The sequence below is a fragment of the Scyliorhinus canicula genome, chromosome 30 (genome assembly GCF_902713615.1).
Source record: "Scyliorhinus canicula chromosome 30, sScyCan1.1, whole genome shotgun sequence".
In the NCBI taxonomy this organism is placed as follows: domain Eukaryota; kingdom Metazoa; phylum Chordata; class Chondrichthyes; order Carcharhiniformes; family Scyliorhinidae; genus Scyliorhinus; species Scyliorhinus canicula.
Window position 1 is genome coordinate 10,952,782 of NC_052175.1, and position 20,162 is coordinate 10,972,943.

The 20,162-nt window shown below is 54.1% G+C and overlaps 1 protein-coding gene across 1 annotated transcript in view; it reads right to left on the reverse strand.

Annotated features, from left to right (window-relative positions):
• Window positions 1-8,123: 8,123 nt before the first annotated feature.
• LOC119958719 overlaps window positions 8,124-20,162 on the reverse strand; it is a 60,406-nt gene continuing 48,367 nt past the window's right edge. The window contains exons 8-12 of the mRNA XM_038787296.1: window positions 18,141-18,374; window positions 14,446-14,679; window positions 12,665-12,886; window positions 10,355-11,374; window positions 8,124-8,556 (exon numbers count right to left, since the gene is read on the reverse strand). Of these exons, the coding sequence (XP_038643224.1) occupies window positions 8,548-8,556; window positions 10,355-11,374; window positions 12,665-12,886; window positions 14,446-14,679; window positions 18,141-18,374 (1,719 nt within the window). The 3' untranslated portion in view covers window positions 8,124-8,547. The remainder of the gene's footprint in view (window positions 8,557-10,354; window positions 11,375-12,664; window positions 12,887-14,445; window positions 14,680-18,140; window positions 18,375-20,162) is intronic.

The window sequence follows — 20,162 nt, forward strand, 5'->3', positions numbered from 1 at the left end:
TTTGGAAGGCAGTCTGCAGACAGAACCCAAACTCTGGGTCAATTTACATATTGATGGTGCATCTCCGAGGAACAAAAGACTAGCGCTCAGGTAGCCGGTACCGTCCCAGACATTCCGGTGCCACTACCTCAGCAAGAAGAAGCAAACAAAGCAAGGCCAATGGCCACTTAGGACACACCCAGCCATCAAGGCACCCGCTCCTTTATTGGCTTAGATCAATAACAATGATCGAGAAGCTGCCCAATCAGTTGGGACCAAGTTTAAGGCCCACCTAAAAGCGTGCGATGCCCCTCCCAAGTAGCAGAAGGAACCCCCGCAAAAGGTTCGGCCTCTTGGAATAGGCTCTCAAGCGGAGAGACCCTCCCACCAGCATCACCAGAAGCAGTAAGTTCAAGGTCAACTACCAGACGGATGGCCACAGCTACACTCCTGCTACCTCTTCGAAACCAACAGCCTCAGATCCGAAGAACGGTCATTGTTCCTCTGACCTAAGTGGGCACCCAAAGTTAAGTATAGGCATTAGTGACAGACATAGTTTAGCCTTTAGTGTTATTGTGCATGGGTAAACCATACTGTGTCAATAAAGTACCATTGACTTTGAACTAACTAACTGGTGTATTGGCTCTTTGATCGATATTCAGTTGAACCTTGTGACGGTATCGAGAGATACTTGGTGACTCTGAAAGCATATTCTTATTAATTAAGGTTAAGAAAGGTGACCTTATTAACCGCCATACTTATAGCAAATAAAGCTCGAGGAGGATCTGCCTACTGAGGTAATATGGGTTGAAGTCAGAAATAGGAAAGGAGCAGTCACCTTGTTGGGAGCTTTCTATAGGCCCCCCAATAGCAGCAGAGATGTGGAAGAACAGATTGGAAACAAATTTTGGAAAGGTGCAGAAGTCACAGGGTAGTAGTCATGGGTGACTTCAACTTCCCAAATATTGAGTGGAAACTCTTGAGATCAAATAGTTTGGATGGGGTAGTGTTAGTGCAGTGTGTCCAGGAAGCTTTTCTAACACAGTATGTAGATTGTCCGACCAGAGGGGAGGCCATATTGCATTTGGTACTTGGTAATGAACCAGGGCAAGTGATAGATTTGTTAGTGGGGGAGCATTTTGGAGATAGTCACCACAATTCTGTGACTTTCACTTTAGTTATGGAGAGGGATAGGTGCGTGCAACAGTGCAAGGTTTACAATTGGGGGAAGGATAAATACAATGCTGTCAGACAAGAATTGAAGTGCATAAGTTGGGAACATAGGCTGTCAGGGAAGGACACAATTGAAATGTGGAACTTGTTCAAGGAACAAGTACTGCGTGTCTTTGACATGTATGTCCCTGTCAGGCAGGGAAGAGATGGTCGAGTGAGGGAACCATGGTTGACAAGAGAGGTTGAATGTCTTGTTAAGAGGAAGAAGGAAACTTATGTAAGGCTGAGGAAACAAGGTTAAGACAGGGAATAGCAAGGAGGGAACTGAAGAACGGGATTAGGAGAGCTAAGAGAGGGCATAAAAAATCTTTGGCGGGTAGGATCAAGGAAAACCCCAAGGCCTTTTACACATATGTGAGAAATATGAGAATGACTAGAGCGAGGGTGGGTCCGATCAAGGACAGTAGCGGGAGATTGTGTATTGAGCCTGAAGAGATAGGAGAGGTCTTGAACAAGTACTTTTCTTCAGTATTTACAAACAAGAGGGGCCATGTTGTTGGAGAGGACAGCGTGAAACAGACTGGTAAGCTCGAGGAGATACTTGTTAGGAAGGAAGATGTGTTGGGCGTTTTGAAAAACTTGAGGATAGGCAAGTCCCCCGGGCCTGACGGGATATATCCAAGGATTCTATGGGAAGCAAGAGATGAAATTGCAGAGCCGTTGGCAATTATCTTTTCGTCCTCACTGTCAACAGGGGTGGTACCAGGGGATTGGAGAGTGGCGAATGTCGTGCCCCTGTTCAAAAAAGGGAATAGGGATAACCCTGGGAATTACAGGCCAGTTAGTCTTACACAGTAATGGAAAGGGTACTGAGGGATAGGATTTCTGAGCATCTGGAAAGACACTGCTTGATTAGGGATAGTCAGCACGGATTTGTGAGGGGTAGGTCTTGCCTTACAAGTCTTATTGAATTCTTTGAGGAGGTGACCAAGCATGTGGATGAAGGTAAAGCAGTGGATGTAGTGTACATGGATTTTAGTAAGGCATTTGATAAGGTTCCCCATGGTAGGCTTATGCAGAAAGTAAGGAGGCATGGGATAGTGGGAAATTTGGCCAGTTGGATAACAAACTGGCTAACCGATAGAAGACAGAGAGTGGTGGTGGATGGCAAATATTCAGCATGGAGCCCAGTTACCAGTGGCGTACCGCAGGGATCAGTTCTGGGTCCTCTGCTGTTTGTGATTTTCATTAATGACTTGGATGAGGGAGTTGAAGGGTGGGTCAGTAAATTTGCAGATGATACGAAGATTGGTGGAGTTGTGGATAGTGAGGAGGGCTGTTGTTGTCTGCAAAGAGACATAGATAGGATGCAGAGCTGGGCTGAGAAGTGGCAGATGGAGTTTAACCCTGACAAGTGTGAGGTTGTCCATTTTGGAAGGACAAATATGAATGCGGAATACAGGGTTAACGGTAGGGTTCTTGGCAATGTAGAGGAGCAGAGAGATCTTGGGGTCTATGTTCATAGATCTTTGAAAGCTGCCACTCAAGTGGATAGAGCTGTGAAGAAGGCCTATGGTGTGCTAGCGTTCATTTGCAGAGGGATTGGATTTCAGAGCCGTGAGGTGATGATGCAGCTGTACAAAACCTTGGTCAGGCCACATTTGGACTACTGTGTGCAGTTCTGGCCACCTCATTTTAGGAAGGATGTGGAAGCTTTGGAAAAGGTGCAAAGGCGATTTACCAGGATGTTGCCTGGAATGGAGAGTAGGTCTTACGAGGAAAGGTTGAGGGTGCTAGGCCTTTTCTCATTAGAACGGAGAAGGATGAGGGGCGATTTGATAGAGGTTTATAAGATGATCAGGGGAATAGATAGAGTAGACAGTCAGAGACTTTTTCCCCGGGTGGAACAAACCATTACAAGGGGACATAAATTTAAGGTGAATGGTGGAAGATATAGAGGGGATGTCAGAGGTAGGTTCTTTACCCAGAGAGTAGTGGGGGCATGGAATGCACTGCCTGTGGAAGTAGTTGAGTTGGAAATGTTAGGGACCTTCAAGCAACTATTGGATAGGTACATGGATTAGGGTAGAATAATGGAGTGTAGATTAATTTGTTCTTAAGGGCAGCACGGTAGCATTGTGGATAGCACAATTGCTTCACAGCTCCAGGGTCCCAGGTTCGATTCCCGGCTGGGTCACTGTCTGTGCGGAGTCTGCACATCCTCCCCGTGTGTGCGTGGGTTTCCTCCGGGTGCTCCGGTTTCCTCCCACAGTCCAAAGATGTGCAGGTTGGGGGGGACTGGCCGTGCTAAATTGTCCCTTAGTGTCCAAAATTCTATGATCTATGATTAACCTAGGACAAATGTTCGGCACAACATCGTGGGCCGAAGGGCCTGTTCTGTGCTGTATTTCTCTATGTTCTAAATGTAGCAACATTAGTGGCGACATCTGACGGGACTCAGCCTTTGTCACTCCGAGAGAATCCAAATTTGATTGAGAACCCCAATTGGAAAAAGTAAAAAAAAGCACAAGCGGCAGACCACTATTGATCAAACCTCCAAGATTCAGAAACCTGTTATTTGCATGCGTACTGTTATGGGTCCGGGTTTACAGAACCCCAAAGTGTTTCATGGAGTTAAGCCGACCCACAACTTTTAAGCACACGGCGTACTCTCCAGGTGTGATACAGCAAAAATGGACAAGTGGTTTTGAAAACAAAACAATGTTTATTCTATGAACTCAAGTTAACCTGTTCAAAACAAACATTGAATATCTTAACATCCATTGCCAAAGATAACCCCAAAAGACTACAACACTGAATAATCCTTCAAACTGTTCCTTTAAACATCCAAAAGACTTCAAACCTTCAAAAATATGAGCACATTAGGTTCCATTCAATATATTTATAGTCTTTGGATTGCAGAAATTAACAGACCAGCTCCTGTGTTTCATGATGCAGCCGACGGCAAAACACACAGACACTCCCAGCTGCCTTCTCAAACTGAAACCCAAAAAATCAGAAGTGAGCTCAGCTCCCCCCTCCCTCTGACATCACTTCAGTAATATCATCAGCTCTATTTCTTAAAGGTACATTGCTTAAACGTCCATTTCTTAAAGGTACATTGCTTAAACGTCCATTTCTTAAAGGTACATTGCTTAAACATCCATTTCTTAAAGGTACATTGCTTAAACATCCATTTCTTAAAGGTACTCTGACATGACAGTATTAACAAGGGGTATAAGGTAACATAGAACATAGAACAGTACAGCACAGAACAGGCCCTTCGGCCCTCGATGTTGTGTCGAGCCATGATCACCCTACTCAAACCCACATATCCACCCTATACCAGTAACCCAACAACCCCCCCTTAACCTTACTTTTAAGGACACTACGGGCAATTTAGCATGGCCAATCCACCTAACCCGCACATCTTTGGACTGTGGGAGGAAACCGGAGCACCCGGAGGAAACCCACGCACACAGGGGGAGGACGTGCAGACTCCGCACAGACAGTGACCCAGCCGGGAATCGAACCTGGGACCCTGGACCGGTGAAGCATTTATGCTAACCACCATGCTACCCTGCTGCCGCATTTCTTAAAGGTACATTGCTTAAACATCCATTTCTTAAAGGTACATTGCTTAAACATCCATTTCTTAAAAGTACTCTGACATGACAGTATTAACAAGGGGTATAAGGTAACCTTGATACATTTTGTTGTGTAAAACTGTCGGGAGTTTTGTAGACCGGAAAATAGCTTAAGCCGTACCCGTGTTTGCATCACCACTTTATTCCCCCCTGTTCCAAATTTACGGGGGAAAGCCTGAGATAACAGTAGAAATGGCAATGGAAACCCCCAGGAATTTGAGGTCGCAGCGACCAATAGAGCAGCCGTGTCCCACATGGGAAGAGGACATTCGGAAATAGCTAAAAGGGAAAGGATGGGCCCTTTGAAGCGAACTTTGCGCAAATGAGGAAACAGGTCCCGGAAGTGTAGGACATACTTGGTGGGAGAACCTAACCGAGATTCAGCAGAACAGCTTAGGGAAAGCTCACAAGCCGATGGCAATCGTGTCCTGCTTGGCACAATTGCGGGGCACAGAGGAGGTGGTGAGGCCGCTCCGCAGAGAGAGATTCGGGCCATAGGGAGGGCGAGAAAGTTAACAGGCAACTTAGAGAGAAGTTAGCGGGGAAGAACTAGGAGGTGGCTGATGTCAAACGGACACACCAATCTTGTCTCGCTCAACCTAAGTAGCTTTCAGCCTCAGTACGATAAGGCCGACCAAGACACGCGGCACGCGGTGTTGGTACGAGAAGAAGCGGAACTTCAAGTCGAGCAATTAAAGGAGCAATGTCAGGATTTAAAAGCAGCCCCACAAGCACTCCACACTTCCACGACGGAACAAAGGAAGAATTCGGTGGACAGCAAATTGCAGACTTGCTCTCGGTACAAAATGGTTTCCAAGATACATTCGGACCCCAACTAGATCAGGAAAATGGCCCCGATTGGCAGGAGCGAAATGAAATGAGGAGCGTTATGGAATACAATGTTGACAAATGTGAGGTTATCCATTTTGGTAGGAATAACAGCAAACGGGATTATTATTTAAACGATAAAATATTAAAGCATGCCGCTGTTCAGAGAGACTTGGGTGTGCTAGTGCATGAGTCACAGAAGGTTGGTTTACAAGTGCAACAGGTGATTAAGAAGGCAAATGGAATTTTGTCCTTCATTGCTAGAGGGATGGAGTTTAAGACTAGGGAGGTTATGTTGCAATTGTATAAGGTGTTAGTGCGGCCACACCTGGAGTATTGTGTTCAGTTTTGGTCTCCTTACTTGAGAAAGGACGTACTGGCGCTGGAGGGTGTGCAGAGGAGATTCACTAGGTTAATCCCAGAGCTGAAGGGGTTGGATTATGAGGAGAGGTTGAGTAGACTGGGACTGTACTCGTTGGAATTTAGAAGGATGAGGGGGGATCTTATAGAAACATTTAAAATTATGAAGGGAATAGATAGGATAGATGCGGGCAGGTTGTTTCCACTGGCGGGTGACAGCAGAACTAGGGGGCATAGCCTCAAAATAAGGGGAAGTAGATTTAGGACTGAGTTTAGGAGGAACTTCTTCACCCAAAGGGTTGTGAATCTATGGAATTCCTTGCCCAGTGAAGCAGTTGAGGCTCCTTCATTAAATGTTTTTAAGGTAAAGATAGATAGTTTTTTGAAGAATAAAGGGATTAAGGGTTATGGTGTTCGGGCCGGAAAGTGGAGCTGAGTCCACAAAAGATCAGCCATGATCTCATTGAATGGCGGAGCAGGCTCGAGGGGCCAGATGGCCTACTCCTGCTCCTAGTTCTTATGTTCTTATGAAACTGCCCATCGCTATGTGCATGGAACATGTACTGAGGATAAAACCCAGAAAAGGAAAGTGTACAATCTGTACATACATCTGCACATACACCAGGGACTGCAGACAGATGTAACAGCCACAGCATCACGAGAGGGCAGCATCAGAGACGGGTATAAAGGGTCCAGCCCAAGGGAGAATCCGCCTCTTTCAGAAGCACAGAGCTAGTGAGCAGCAGCAAACAGAGACAGCTCAGCATAGGCAGCTTACCTTAGCTTCACTGGCCATACCTCTTGACTATTATATCTAGTTAAGCGCTGGAAACAGAACGAACCCATTGAATAAAGTATTTGTGTTAACTGGAAGTCTACAATCTTTATTCAGACTGAGAGAATAACATGTCTCTCACTTTGTCTCTCTCTCTCTTGCTGTCTCTGCTCACCCTCTCTCTCACTTTGTCTCTCTCTCTGTCTCTCACTCTGTCTTTCTCATATCCGCCTCTCTCTCTGTCTCTCACTTTGTCTCTCTCTCTGTCTCTCACTCTGTCTTTCTCATATCCGCCTCTCTCTCTGTCTCTGTCTCTCTCTCTCTCTCTCTCTCTGACTCTCTCTGTCTCTCTCTCTGACTCTCTCCCTGTCTGCCTCTGTCTTTCTCTCTCTGTCTCTACTTTTCCGCCCTCTCGCTGTCTCTGACTCTGTCCGGCTGTCTCTCTCTCTCTGTCTCTCTCTCTCTGTCTCTCTCTCTGTCTCTCACTCACCCTCTCTGTCTCTGTCTCTCTGTCTCTCTCTCTCTCTCTGTCTCTCTCTCTCTGTCTCTCTCTGACTCTGTCCGGCTGTCTCTCTCTCTCTGTCTCTCTCTCTCTCTGTCTCTCTCTCTGTCTCTCACTCACCCTCTCTGTCTCTGTCTCTCTGTCTCTCTCTCTCTCTGTCTCTCTCTCTCTCTGTCTCTCTCTGACTCTGTCTGTCTCTCTCTCTCTGTCTCTCTCTCTGTCTCTCTCTCTCTCTCTGTCTCTCACTCACCCTCTCTGTCTCTCTCTGTCTCTCTGTCTCTGTCTCTCTCTCTCTCTCTGTCTCTCTCTGTCTCTCTCTCTCTCTCTCTGTCTCACTCACCCTCTCTCTCTGTCTCTCTCTCTGTCTCTCTCTCTCTCTGTCTCTCACTCACCCTCTCTGTGTGTGTCTCTCTCTCTGTCTCTCTCTCTCTCTCTGTCTCTCACTCACCCTCTCTCTCTGACTCTCTCTCTCTCTCTCTCTCTGTCTCTCTCTTTCTGTCTCTGTCTCTCTCTCTCTCTGTCTCTCTCTGTCTCTGTCTCTCTCTCTGTCTCTCTCTGCCTCTGTCTCTCTCTCTCTGTCTCTCTCTCTGTTTCTCTGTCTCTCTCTGACTCTGTCTGTCTCTCACTCACCCTCTCTCTGTCTGTCTCTCTCTGTCTCTGTCTCTGTCTCTCCCTCTCTCTGACTCTATCTCTCTCTCTCTGTCTCTGTCTCTGATTCTGTCTCTGTCTCTCTCTCTCTCTGTCTCTCTCTCACTCTGTCTCTCTCTCTCTCTCTCTCTCTCTCTGTCTCTCTCTGACTGTCTCTCTCTCTGTCACTCTCTGACTGTCTCTCTGTCTCTGTGTCTCTCTCTCTCTGTCTCTCTCTCTCTGTCTCTCTCTGACTCTCTCTCTCTCTCTCTCTCTGTCTCTCTCGTCACCCGCTCCTTCAAACCGACCTTATTGACCGAGCTCTGGGACCCCTGGCCCCTGACATCTCCCCATGTGACTCAGGGGGTCACGCTTTGCTTCTTAAGCAGCTGTGAAGCCCTGGGGTGTTATTCCAGCTGATAAGGATGTGATATATCATTTCAATCGTTGTTCTCCTCTGTAAGGAGATTGGATTCTCAGTCTAAGGAGGCTACGATGCCTTCCGGACCCTTCCCGAGTCACCACCAGAGGAAATAGTTCTTCTCTGTCGCTCCTGTCGAATCCAAAGCTGCAAAATGTCTCCTTATCCTGAACAGTAACTGCTCTGGAACATTTACCGGGCGAGAATAGCACACGGGTCCACTTGCACAAAGCACTCAAAGGTCCTGGGGAAGAAATAAAAAAGGGTCCTGTTAGTGTTGCAGGACATGAGCTGCCTGAACCTGTCTCTAATAGACCTCGGGTGGGGCTGGGAGAGGGGACTGGGGTATCCAGGTCTCTGGGACTGACCCCTACTGATCTGGGGCTTGCGTCATCATCTTTGTTGTGACCTCTAAGGATCCCTCTGGCTTCGCCCACAAAGTAGCCCAGGCTCCACGGGCTCACTAGGGCCCAGTATATCATTGGGCATTGCGCACTGTCTCCTCAGGCTCCACATGTCACACTAGGCCCCAGAGTATCGTTGGGAATTGCGCACTGTCTCCTCAGGCTCCATTGCTCACACTAGGCCCCAGAGTATAGTTGGGCATTGCACACTCTCCCCCCAGGCTCCACATGTCACACCAGGCCCCAGTATATCATTGGGCATTGAACACTCTCTCCCAGGCTCCATGGCTCACACTAGGCCCCAGAGTATCATTGGGCATTGAACACTCTCTCCCAGGCTCCATGATTCACACTAGGCCCCAGTATATCATTGGGCATTGAACACTCTCTCCCAGGCTCCATGGCTCACACTAGGCCCCAGAGTATCATTGGGCATTGAACACTCTCTCCCAGGCTCCATGATTCACACTAGGCCCCAGTATATCATTGGGCATTGAACACTCTCTCCCAGGCTCCATGGCTCACACTAGGCCCCAGAGTATCGTTGGGCATTGCGCACTGTCTCCTCAGGCTCCATGGCTCACACTAGGCCCCAGTATATCATTGGGCATTGCGCACTGTCTCCTCAGGCTCCACATGTCACACTAGGCCCCAGAGTATCATTGGGCATTGCACACTCTCCCCCCAGGCTCCACATGTCACACCAGGCCCCAGTATATCATTGGGCATTGAACACTCTCTCCCAGGCTCCATGATTCACACTAGGCCCCAGTATATCATTGGGCATTGCACACTGTCTCCCCAGGCTCCATGGCTCACACTAGGCCCCAGTATATGATTGGGCATTGCGCACTGTCTCTTCAGGCTCCATATGTCACACCAGGCCCCAGAGTATCATTGGGCATTGCACACTCTCTCCCAGGCTTCACATGTCACACTAGGCCCCAGAGTATCATTGGGCATTGAACACTCTCTCCCAGGCTCCATGATTCACACTAGGCCCCAGTATATCATTGGGCATTGAACACTCTCCCCCCAGGCTCCATTGCTCACACTAGGCCCCAGAGCATCATTGGGCATTGCACGCTCTCCCCCCAGGCTCCATTGCTCACACTAGGCCATAGAGTATCATTGGGCATTGCACACTCTCCCCCCAGGCTCCATTGCTCACACTAGGCCCCAGAGTATCATTGGGCATTGCACACTCTCTCTCCAGGCTCCATTGCTCACACTAGGCCCCAGAGTATCATTGGGCATTGCACACTCTCTCCCCAGGCTCCATTGCTCACACTAGGCCCCAGAGTATCATTGGGCATTGCACACTCTCTCCCCAGGCTCCACATGTCACACTAGGCCCCAGAGTATCATTGGGCATTGCACACTCTCTCCCCAGGCTTCACATGTCACACTAGGCCCAGAGTATCATTGGGCATTGCACACTCTCTTCCCAAGCTCCATGGGTCACACTTGACCTCAGTTTAGTGTTGGGAATAGTGCACACCCTCCTCAGGCCCCATTGGCAACGCTAGGCTCCATGGCTCAAGCTAGGCCCCAGTTCAGTGTTCGGCATACACGCACTCCCTCCCCAGGTCCCACAGGTCACACTAGGCACGAGGGAGATGGCAGGATAACTCTTACCCTCCTGTTCGTTGGTCTGCTTGGTGCGAAGGGGGGCGGTCTCAGATATTCCTCTGGAACCCGCTCGTAGAGATTATCGGCCTGGATAAATGCAGGTGCTGATGTGGTGCGAGCAGGACTTGGTGCCGAATCAGGCTTCAGAACAGGAACAGGCCTCGGTGCCAAATCAGGCTTCAGAACAGGAACAGGCCTCGGTGCCAAATCAGGCTTCAGAGCAGCAACAGGCCTCGGTGCCAAATCAGGCTTCAGAGCAGCAACAGGCCTCGGTGTTGGAACAGGCCTCGGAGTTGGCAGAGGCCTCAATTCTGGCACAGGCCCCGGTTCTGGCTCTTGTTTGCTGGGAAGAGGCCTAGGTGCCGGCACAGGCCTCGATGCTGGCACAGGCCTCGGTTCTGGCTCTGGTTTGCTGGGTACAGGCCTCGGCAAGATTCCATAAGCTGTGTCGTCGACTTCAAGCCTGCCCTTGGTAAGGCTCTGTGCGCCAGGGGCAACGGGGAGGCCTCGGCTTCGGCGGGCAGGCTGGGCGTAGGTGGGCTGGGCACTGGGCGGGTTAAGGGGAGGAGAGGGCCACCTTGGAGGGGCTGTGGGCACCACCCCCCCGTTGGCGTTGTCGGCTGGTTGCCGGGGCGGGAGGTCGGGGGTCGTGGCGGAGACCTTGGTGGGGGATGGGCAGTATACGTTGCCACGCCTGGCCTGCTTGAGATCCAGTTCCGAGTACAGATGAAGGCGCTGACGCTGAAGGGCCCTGGACAGGTGGTCCTGAGGTGGCGCGTATAAGATGATGTTGTCATCGGGGTCAGCGTAGAGCCGGACATTGTTGGGTTCAGCATAAGTGCGCGTCCTAGCCAAGATCCTGCAGGTCCTCGGCCCGGGCTCCGTGTAGATGTGTGCCTTGGTCTTGTTGACCGTTGCGTAGGTCACGATCACTGGGCTAGGGCCAGGACCGCCTCCCTTCTCGACAGGGTTAGAGCTTAGATTCTCTCTTGAGGCCTTCCTCGCCAAACATCCGGCTTCAGCGATCTGCCAAAGTGCAAGAAAATATGGTTAGGAAACTGCGACTGCCTCCAGGTCAATGCCACCCCGCTCACTGACATCACAGTCTACAGTCTTAACTAAAGTTAGAAAAAGGGGGATAGAAACTGACCTCATCGCCTGGGGGAACATGTAGGAGGATTAACAGCTGCCGTCAGCGACCATTTTGTTCAGGCCCCAGCTCAGTTCAGCCTGTTCAAACAGGCCCTATGGCAGCCTGTTCAACCAGGCCCTGTGACCTCAGCCTGTTCAAACATGCCCTGTGACCTCAGCCTGTTCAAACAGGCCCGTGACCTCAGCCTGTTTCTACAGGCCCTGTGACCTCAGCCTGTTCAAACAGGCCCTGTGACCTCAGCCTGTTCAAACATGCCCCGTGACCTCAGCCTGTTTCTACAGGTCCCGTGATCTCAGCCTGTTTCTACAGGCCCAGTGACCTCAGCCTGTTCAAACAGGCCCCGTGACCTCAGTCTGTTTCTACAGGTCCCATGACCACAGCCTGTTTCTACAGGCTCGTGACGTCAGCCTGTTTCTACAGGCCCTGTGACTTCAGCCTGTTTCTACAAGCCCCGTGACCTCAGCCTGTTTCTACAGGCCCTGTGACCTCAGCCTGTTTCAACAGGCCCCGTGACCTCAGCCTGTTTATACAGGCCCGTGACCTCAGCCTGTTTCTACAGGCCCCGTGACCTCAGCCTGTTTCTACAGGCCCATGACCACAGCCTGTTTCTACAGGCCCGTGACATCAGCCTGTTTCTACAGGCCCTGTGACCTCAGCCTGTTTCTGCAGGCCCCGTGACCTCAGCACTTCTACAGGCCCCGTGACCTCAGCCTGTTTCTACAGGCCCGTGACATCAGCCTGTTTCTACAGGCCCTGTGACCTCAGCCTGTTTCTGCAGGCCCCGTGACCTCAGCCTGTTTCTACAGGCCCTGTGACCTCTGCCTGTTTCGACAGGCCCCGTGACCTCAGCCTGTTTATACAGGCCCCGTGACCTCAGCCTGTTTCTGCAGGCCCCGTGACCTCAGCCTGTTTCTGCAGGCCCCGTGACCTCAGCACTTCTACAGGCCCCGTGACCTCAGCCTGTTTATACAGGCCCCGTGACCTCAGCCTGTTTATACAGGCCCCGTGACCTCAGCCTGTTTCTACAGGCCCTGAGCCTCGACCAACAGGCAGTGCCAGCTAGATGGCTGACCCAGGGACGAATTCTGCACCAGTTGGGGGAGAGGTGCTGAAGTCACCCTGGGCTCTGCGTGGAATCGTCAACATAGAAACATAACCATCACCTCCTGATAGGTGGAATCCTCCGCTGCCCCTTCCATTGCCCAGAGATGGGTATCGTGCGTGGCCTTGGGGTCACAGGCCAGCGCTCCAGGTAATGGGGTCGATTCTGCGCCATCCTCCGGAACGTTGGGATTGTCACCGACAGCGACGCTTCCTCCCGCCCCGCGTACTCCCAGCTTCCGCCTCCGGATCCTGTCGATATCCTCGTAATGTTTATCAGGGACCTGGGAACAGGGACAAGGTTAAAGTTCACACGTCACCAAGTCAACATCACACGGACAGGCCATTCAGCCCCACATTCTCCCCACTTCCCATGGGAGCGAGTCCCACATTCTCCCCCGCTCCCTGTGGGAGCGAGTCCCACATTCTCCCCCGCTCCCTGTGGGAGCGAGTCCCACATTCTCCCCCGCTCCCCGTGGGAGCGAGTCCACATTCTCCCCCACTCCCTGTGGGAGTGAATCCACATTCTCCCCCACTCCCTGTGGGAGTGAATCCACATTTCCCCACACTCTCTGGGGGAAAACCTTCTTCCTGAACCACTCCTAATGCGTCTGAAATCTTGGATTGAATGGAGTGATTACAGGGCAGAAGGAGGCCATTCAGCCCATCGGGTGTGTACTAGCTCCCTCCAAGAGTAGCTGAGCTGGTGTTGCCTGCCGTAGCTCCATACGAGCCTTCCTCCCCGTAACCCCCGTAACCCATTCGGATAACCATCCCATTCCCTTCCCAAAGCCTCGATTGAACCTGCCTCCACCACACTCTCAGGCAGCACATTCCAGACCCAAACCCCTCGCTGGGGGAAAGAGTTCCTCCTCCTGTCTCCATTGCTCCTTTCCCCAATCCCCCTTAACCCTGCCCCCCCCCCTCCTCCACTCCGATTCCCGATCCCTCCACCAACGGGAACGGTTTCTCTCTCTCGATTCTGTTCTGATGCCGTGACCTCTTTTACTGACACCCAGTGATGATAGGTGGCTCTCAGTGACACCCAGTGATTATGGGTGGCTCTTAATGACTCTCAAGTGGGGAATGTGAGAGGAGGCAGTGAATAGGAAAGGGAAGATAAGAGAAGACGTGAAAAAGAGGCAAAATGGGAGTGGAGTAGAGATAAAGTGGGAAAAGGGAGCTGGGGGGTCAGCACTCCACTACAGGCCCTGTGACGTCAGCCTGTTTATGTAGGAACTTGACCTCAGCCTGTTTCTACAGGCCCCGTGACCTCAGCCTGTTTCTACAGGCCCCGTGACCTCAGCCTGTTTCTACAGGCCCGTGACCTCAGCCTGTTTCTACAGGCCCCGTGACCTCAGCCTGTTTCTACAGGCCCCGTGACCTCAGCCTGTTTCTACAGGCCCCGTGACCACAGCCTGTTTCTCCAGGCCCGTGACCTCAGCCTGTTTCCACAGGCCCGTGACGTCAGCCTGTTTCTACAGGCCCCGTGACCTCAGCCTGTTTCTACAGGCCCTGTAAACTTAGCCTGTTTCTACAGGCCCTGTAACCTCAGGCTGTTTCTACAGGCCCTGTAACCTCAGCCTGTTTCTACAGGCCCCGTGACGTCAGCCTGTTTCTACAGGCCCCGTGACCTCAGCCTGTTTCTACAGGCCCCGTGACCTCAGCCTGTTTCTACAGGCCCCGTGACCTCAGCCTGTTTCTCCAGGCCCCGTGAGCTCTACCAACAGGGGGTGCCAGCCAGATGGCTGAGCCAGGGGATGAATTCTGCAAAAGTTGGGGGGGAGGGGCTGGTCACCCTAAGCTCTGAATGCAATCGACAACAAAGAAACATAACCATCACCTCCTGATAGGTGGAATCCTCCTGTGTGACCTTCGCTGCCCCTTCCATTGCCCAGAGATGGGTATCGTGCGTGGCCTTGGGGTCAAAGGCCAGCGCTCCCAGTAATGAGGTCGATCCTGTGCAATGCTCCGGAATGTTGGGATTGTCACCGACGGCGACGCTTCCTCCCGCCTCGCGGGCTCCCAGCTTCCGCCTCCGGATCCTGTCGATATCCTCGTAATGTTTATCAGGGACCTGGGAACAGGGACAAGGTTAAAGTTCACACGTCACCAAGTCAACATCACACAGACAGGACATTCAGCCCCTCTGCTTCGTGCTGGCTCCACACAAGACTTCCCGCTCCCCCCACCCCTTCAACGTATCTCAACTTTGTCACTCGAGTACTCCCTTCGGGAGCGATTCCCTCATTCTCCCCCACTCCCCGTGGGAGCGAGTCCCACATTCTCCCCCACTCCCCGTGGGAGCGAGTCCCACATTCTCCCCACTCCCTGTGGGAGCGAGTCCCACATTCTCCCCACTCCCTGTGGGAGCGAGTCCCAAATTCTCCCCCACTCCCTGTGGGAGCCAGTCCCACATTCTCCCCCACTCCCTGTGGCAGCGAGTCCCACATTCTCCCCACTCGCTGTGGGAGTGAGTCCCACATTCTCCCCACTCGCTGTGGGAGTGAGTCCCACATTCTCCCCACTCCCTGTGGGAGAGAGTCCCACATTCCCCCCCCCCCCCCCCACTGCCTGTGGGAGCGAGTCCCACATTCTCCCCACTCCCTGTGGGAGAGAGTCCAACATTCTCCCCACTCGCTGTGGGAGCGAGTCCCACATTCTCCCCACTCCCTGTGGGAGCCAGTCCCACATTCTCCCCAATTCCCTGCGGGAGCGAGTCCCACATTCTCCCCCACTCCCTGCGGGAGCGAGTCCCACATTCTCCCCCACTCCCCGTGGGAGCCAGTCCCACATTCTCCCCCACTCCCTGTGGGAGCCAGTCCCACATTCTCCCCAATTCCCTGCGGGAGCGAGTCCCACATTCTCCCCCACTCCCTGTGGGAGCGAGTCCCACATTCTCCCCACTCCCTGCGGGAGCGAGTCCCACATTCTCCCCCACTCCCTGTGGGAGCGAGTCCCACATTCTCCCCCACTCCCTGTGGGAGTGAATCCACATTCCCCCACACTCTCTGGGGAAAAACCTTCTTCCTGAACCACTCCTAATGCATCTGAAATCTTGGATTGAATGGAGTGATTACAGGGCAGAAGGAGGCCATTCAGCCCATCGGGTGTGTACTAGCTCCCTCCAAGAGTGGCTGAGCTGGTGTTGCCTGCCGTAGCTCCATACGGGCCTTCCTCCCCGTAACCCCCGTAACCCATTCGGATAACCATCCCATTCCCTTCCCAAAGCCTCGATTGAACCTGCCCCCACCACACTCTCAGGCAGCACATTCCAGACCCTAACCCCTCGCTGGGGGCAAGAGTTCCTCCTCCTGTCTCCATGGCTCCTCACCCCAATCCCCCTTAACCCTGCCCCCCCCCCCTCCTCCACTCCGATTCCCGATCCCTCCACCAACGGGAACGGTTTCTCTCTCTCGATTCTGTTCTGATGCCGTGACCTCTTTCAGTGACACCCAGTGATGATGTTTTTCCGATTCATTTACGGGATGTGGGGGGCTCCTCTGACCGGTCCCTGCATTCATTCCCCACCCCTCATTGCCCCTCGAGAAGGTGAGGGGGGGGGGGGGGGTGAACGGCCATCTTGAACCCGCTGCAGTCCCCGTGTGGTGTAGGTACACCCACTGTGCTGTTAGGGAGGGAGTTCCGGGATTCTGACCCGGCGACAGTGAAGGAACGGCCGATATATTCCCGAATCGGGATGGCGAGCAGCTCGGAGGGGGGATCTTGCAGGTGGGGGGGGGGGGGGGGGGGGGGGGGGGGGGGTGTTCCCCATGTGTCTGCTGCCCCCCCCCTCGTCCTTCTAGATGGTAGAGGTGGCGGGTTTGGAAGGTGCTGTCGAAGGCGAGTGGCCGCGGGGCGTCTTGTAGACGGTGCACACGGCTGCCACTGTGCGTCGGGGGGGGGGAGTGAATGTCGGTGGGTAGCGTGTCGATCGAGCGGGGCTGCTTTGTCCTGGATGGGGGGGGGTGGAGGGAGTGAATGTCGGTGGGTAGCGTGTCGATCGAGCGGGGCTGCTTTGTCCTGGATGGGGGGGGGGTGGAGGGAGTGAATGTCGGTGGGTAGCGTGTCGATCGAGCGGGGCTGCTTTGTCCTGGATGGGGGGGGTGGTGGAGGGAGTGAATGTCGGTGGTTAGCGTGTCGATCGAGCGGGGCTACTTTGTCCTGGATGGGGGGGGGGGGGGTGGAGGGAGTGAATGTCGGTGGGTAGCGTGTCGATCGAGCGGGGCTGCTTTGCCCTGGATGGGGGGGGGGGTGGAGGGAGTGAATGTCGGTGGTTAGCGTGTCGATCGAGCGGGGCTACTTTGTCCTGGATGGGGGGTGGTTGGAGGGAGTGAATGTCGGTGGGTAGCGTGTCGATCGAGCGGGGCTGCTTTGTCCTGGATGGGGGGGGGGGTGGAGGGAGTGAATGTCGGTGGGTAGCGTGTCGATCGAGCGGGGCTGCTTTGCCCTGGATGGGGGTGGGGGGGGGGGTGGAGGGGTGTGAATGTCAGTGGGTAGCGTGTCGATCGAGCGGGGCTGCTTTGTCATGGATGGGGGGGGGGGGGGGGGGGGGGGGGGGTGGAGGGAGTGAATGTCGGTGGGTAGCGTGTCGATCGAGCGGGGCTGCTTTGTCCTGGATGGGGGGGGCTGGAGGGGGTGAATGTCGGTGGGTAGCGTGTCGATCGAGCGGGGCTGCTTTGTCCTGGATGGGGGGGGGGGAGGGAGTGAATGTCGGTGGGTAGCGTGTCGATCGAGCGGGGCTGCTTTGTCCTGGATGGGGGGGGGGTGGAGGGAGTGAATGTCGGTGGGTAGCGTGTCGATCGAGCGGGGCTGCTTTGCCCTGGATGGGGGGGGGGGGGGGGGGGGGGTGGAGGGAGTGAATGTCAGTGGGAAGCGTGTCGATCGAGCGGGGCTGCTTTGTCCTGGATGGGGGGGGGGGGGGGGGGTGGAGGGAGTGAATGTCGGTGGGTAGCGTGTCGATCGAGCGGGGCTGCTTTGCCCTGGATGGGGGGGGCTGGAGGGGGTGAATGTCGGTGGGTAGCGTGTCGATCGAGCGGGGCTGTTTTGTCCTGGATGGGGGGGGGGGTGGAGGGAGTGAATGTCGGTGGGTAGCGTGTCGATCGAGCGGGGCTGCTTTGTCCTGGATGGTGTCGAGCTTCTCGAGTGTTGTTGGGAGCCGCGCAGGATGTGGGGGATTCAGCGATGGTGACGCCATTGAATGGTCAAGGGGGCGATGGTTAGATCCTCTCTTGTAGGAGATGGTCATTGCCTGGCACGTGTGTGGCGTGAATGTAACTTGCCCCTTGTCAGCCCCGAGCCTGGATATTGTCCAGGTCTTGCTGCATTTGGACACGGACTGTCACATGACTGATGTTCAGTGACCCCCAGTGACCCCCAGTAACCTCCAGTGAACCCAGTGACACCCAATGCCCAGGGACTCCCAGGCAACGCCACAAATTTCCTCACAACCAATGACAGCGCCCTTTCCAGTTTCCAGGGGTAACTGTTCCTCCCCACCTCCGATTGGCTCATTGGATTGTGTCCCTTGACCATCACCTCCTGATAGGTGGAATCCTCCTGTGTGACCTTCGCTGCCCCTTCCATTGTCCAGAGACTGGAATCGTGCGCGGCCTTGGGGTCAAAGGCCGGCGCTCCCAGTACCGGGATCAATCCTGCGCCATCCTCCGGAAAGTTGGGATTGTCACCGTCGGCGACGCTTCCTCCCGCCTCGCGGGCTCCCAGCTTCCGCCTCCGGATCCTGTCGATATCCTCGTAATGTTTATCAGGGACCTGGGAACAGGGACAAGGTTAAACTTCACACGTCACCAAGTCAACATCACACAGACAGGACATTCAGCCCCTCTGCTTCATGCTGGCTCCACACGAGACTTCCCTCCCCCCCCCATTGATGTATCTCTGCTATTCTTCTTGAGTGCTCCCTGTGGGAGTGAGTCCCACATTCTCCCCACTCCCTGTGGGAGCGAGTCCCACATTCCCCCCACTCCCTGTGGGAGCGAGTCCCACATTCTCCCCCACTCCCTGTGGGAGCGAATCCCACATTCTCCCCCACTCCCTGTGGGAGCGCATCCCACATTCTCCCCACTCCCTGTGGGAGCGAGTCCCACATTCTCCCCCGCTCCCCATGGGAGCGAGTCCCACATTCTCCCCCACTCCCTGTGGGAGCGAGTCCCACATTTGTGGTTGTCACCACTCATATATATACTGTATATATATGTGTATTATGGTAAGGCCCCTGTACTACAGGTATGGGGGTAGTTCCCTGCCTGCTGGCTCCGCCCCATAGGCGGAGTATAAATATGTGTGCTACCCATACAGCAGCCATTTTGCCAGTTGCTGCAGGAGGCCACACATCTCAGTGTAATAAAGCCTCAATTACATCCTACTCTCGACTTGTCGTAATTGATAGTGCATCAATGTATGACACAGATATTCAGAGATGGACCTCCGCCTCAAGCCGGATCGCCTGCAGCTGCATCCTCAAGCAGACAACGCCAACGAGGACTTTGAACATTGGCTAGCCTGATTTGAAGCGTACATCGGGTCTGCGCCAGACACAGGCCCAGAAGCTCCATATCCTGTACACGCGGCTGAGCTCTAACGTCTTTCCCCTCGTCCAGGACGTGCCGCCCTACGCAAAGGCCACGGTGCTACTGAAGGTGAACTACGCTCAGCGGACTAACAAAATCTACGCCAGGCATCTCCTCTCCACACGGCACCAGCTTCTCGGTGAGTCTGTGGCAGATTTCTGGCGTGCCCTGCTCGGCCTAGTGAGACTGTGACTGTGAGGCCGTTTCGGCCACGAATTTGAGACGCATTTGTTACGGGCATAGGGTCTGAATACATCCACCAGCGCCTCTTAGAAGGGGCCACGCTCTGCCCCCGACCGCGCGGCCCAACCCCCCCCCCCCGGACATTATGGACTCCGCAGACGGCCGCCCCATCGTGAACCCCATCAGCGACCGCCCCCAGCCTGCGCCGTGCGGCAGCCAACCAATCCCGGGGGGGCGCCAAATGCTACTTCTGTGGGCAGTCAAAGCCCCCCCCCCGGCAGTGCTGCCCGGCGCGGAGCGCCCTCTGCAAGGCCTGTGGCAAGAAGGGACATTTCGCTGCTGTGTGCCAGGCTCGCTCGATCGCCGCTATTGTCCCGGCACCCCCCCCCCCCCCCCACAGTGGGCGCCGCCATCTTACCCGCCTCAGACCACGTGCACCCCCCCCCGTGGGCGCCGCCATCTTACCCGCCTCAGGACCCCTGCCCGTCGGGCCGCTCATCGCCTTCAACCGCCGCCGACCAGCCGCGTCTCGTCTCCGTCACGATCGGCCAGCCCCGACCCGCACAACCTCGCGACCGCGTCGACGACAGTGAAGGTCGACGGGCACGAGATCTCCTGCCTGCTGGACTCCGGGAGCAACGAGAGCTTCACCCACCCCGATACGGTAAGGAGCTGCTCCCTCGCGGTACACCCCGTTTACCCTGCCTGCTGGACTCCGGGAGCACGGAGAGCTTTGTCCACTCCGATACGGTAAGGAGCTGCTCCCTCGCGGTACACCCCGCTAACC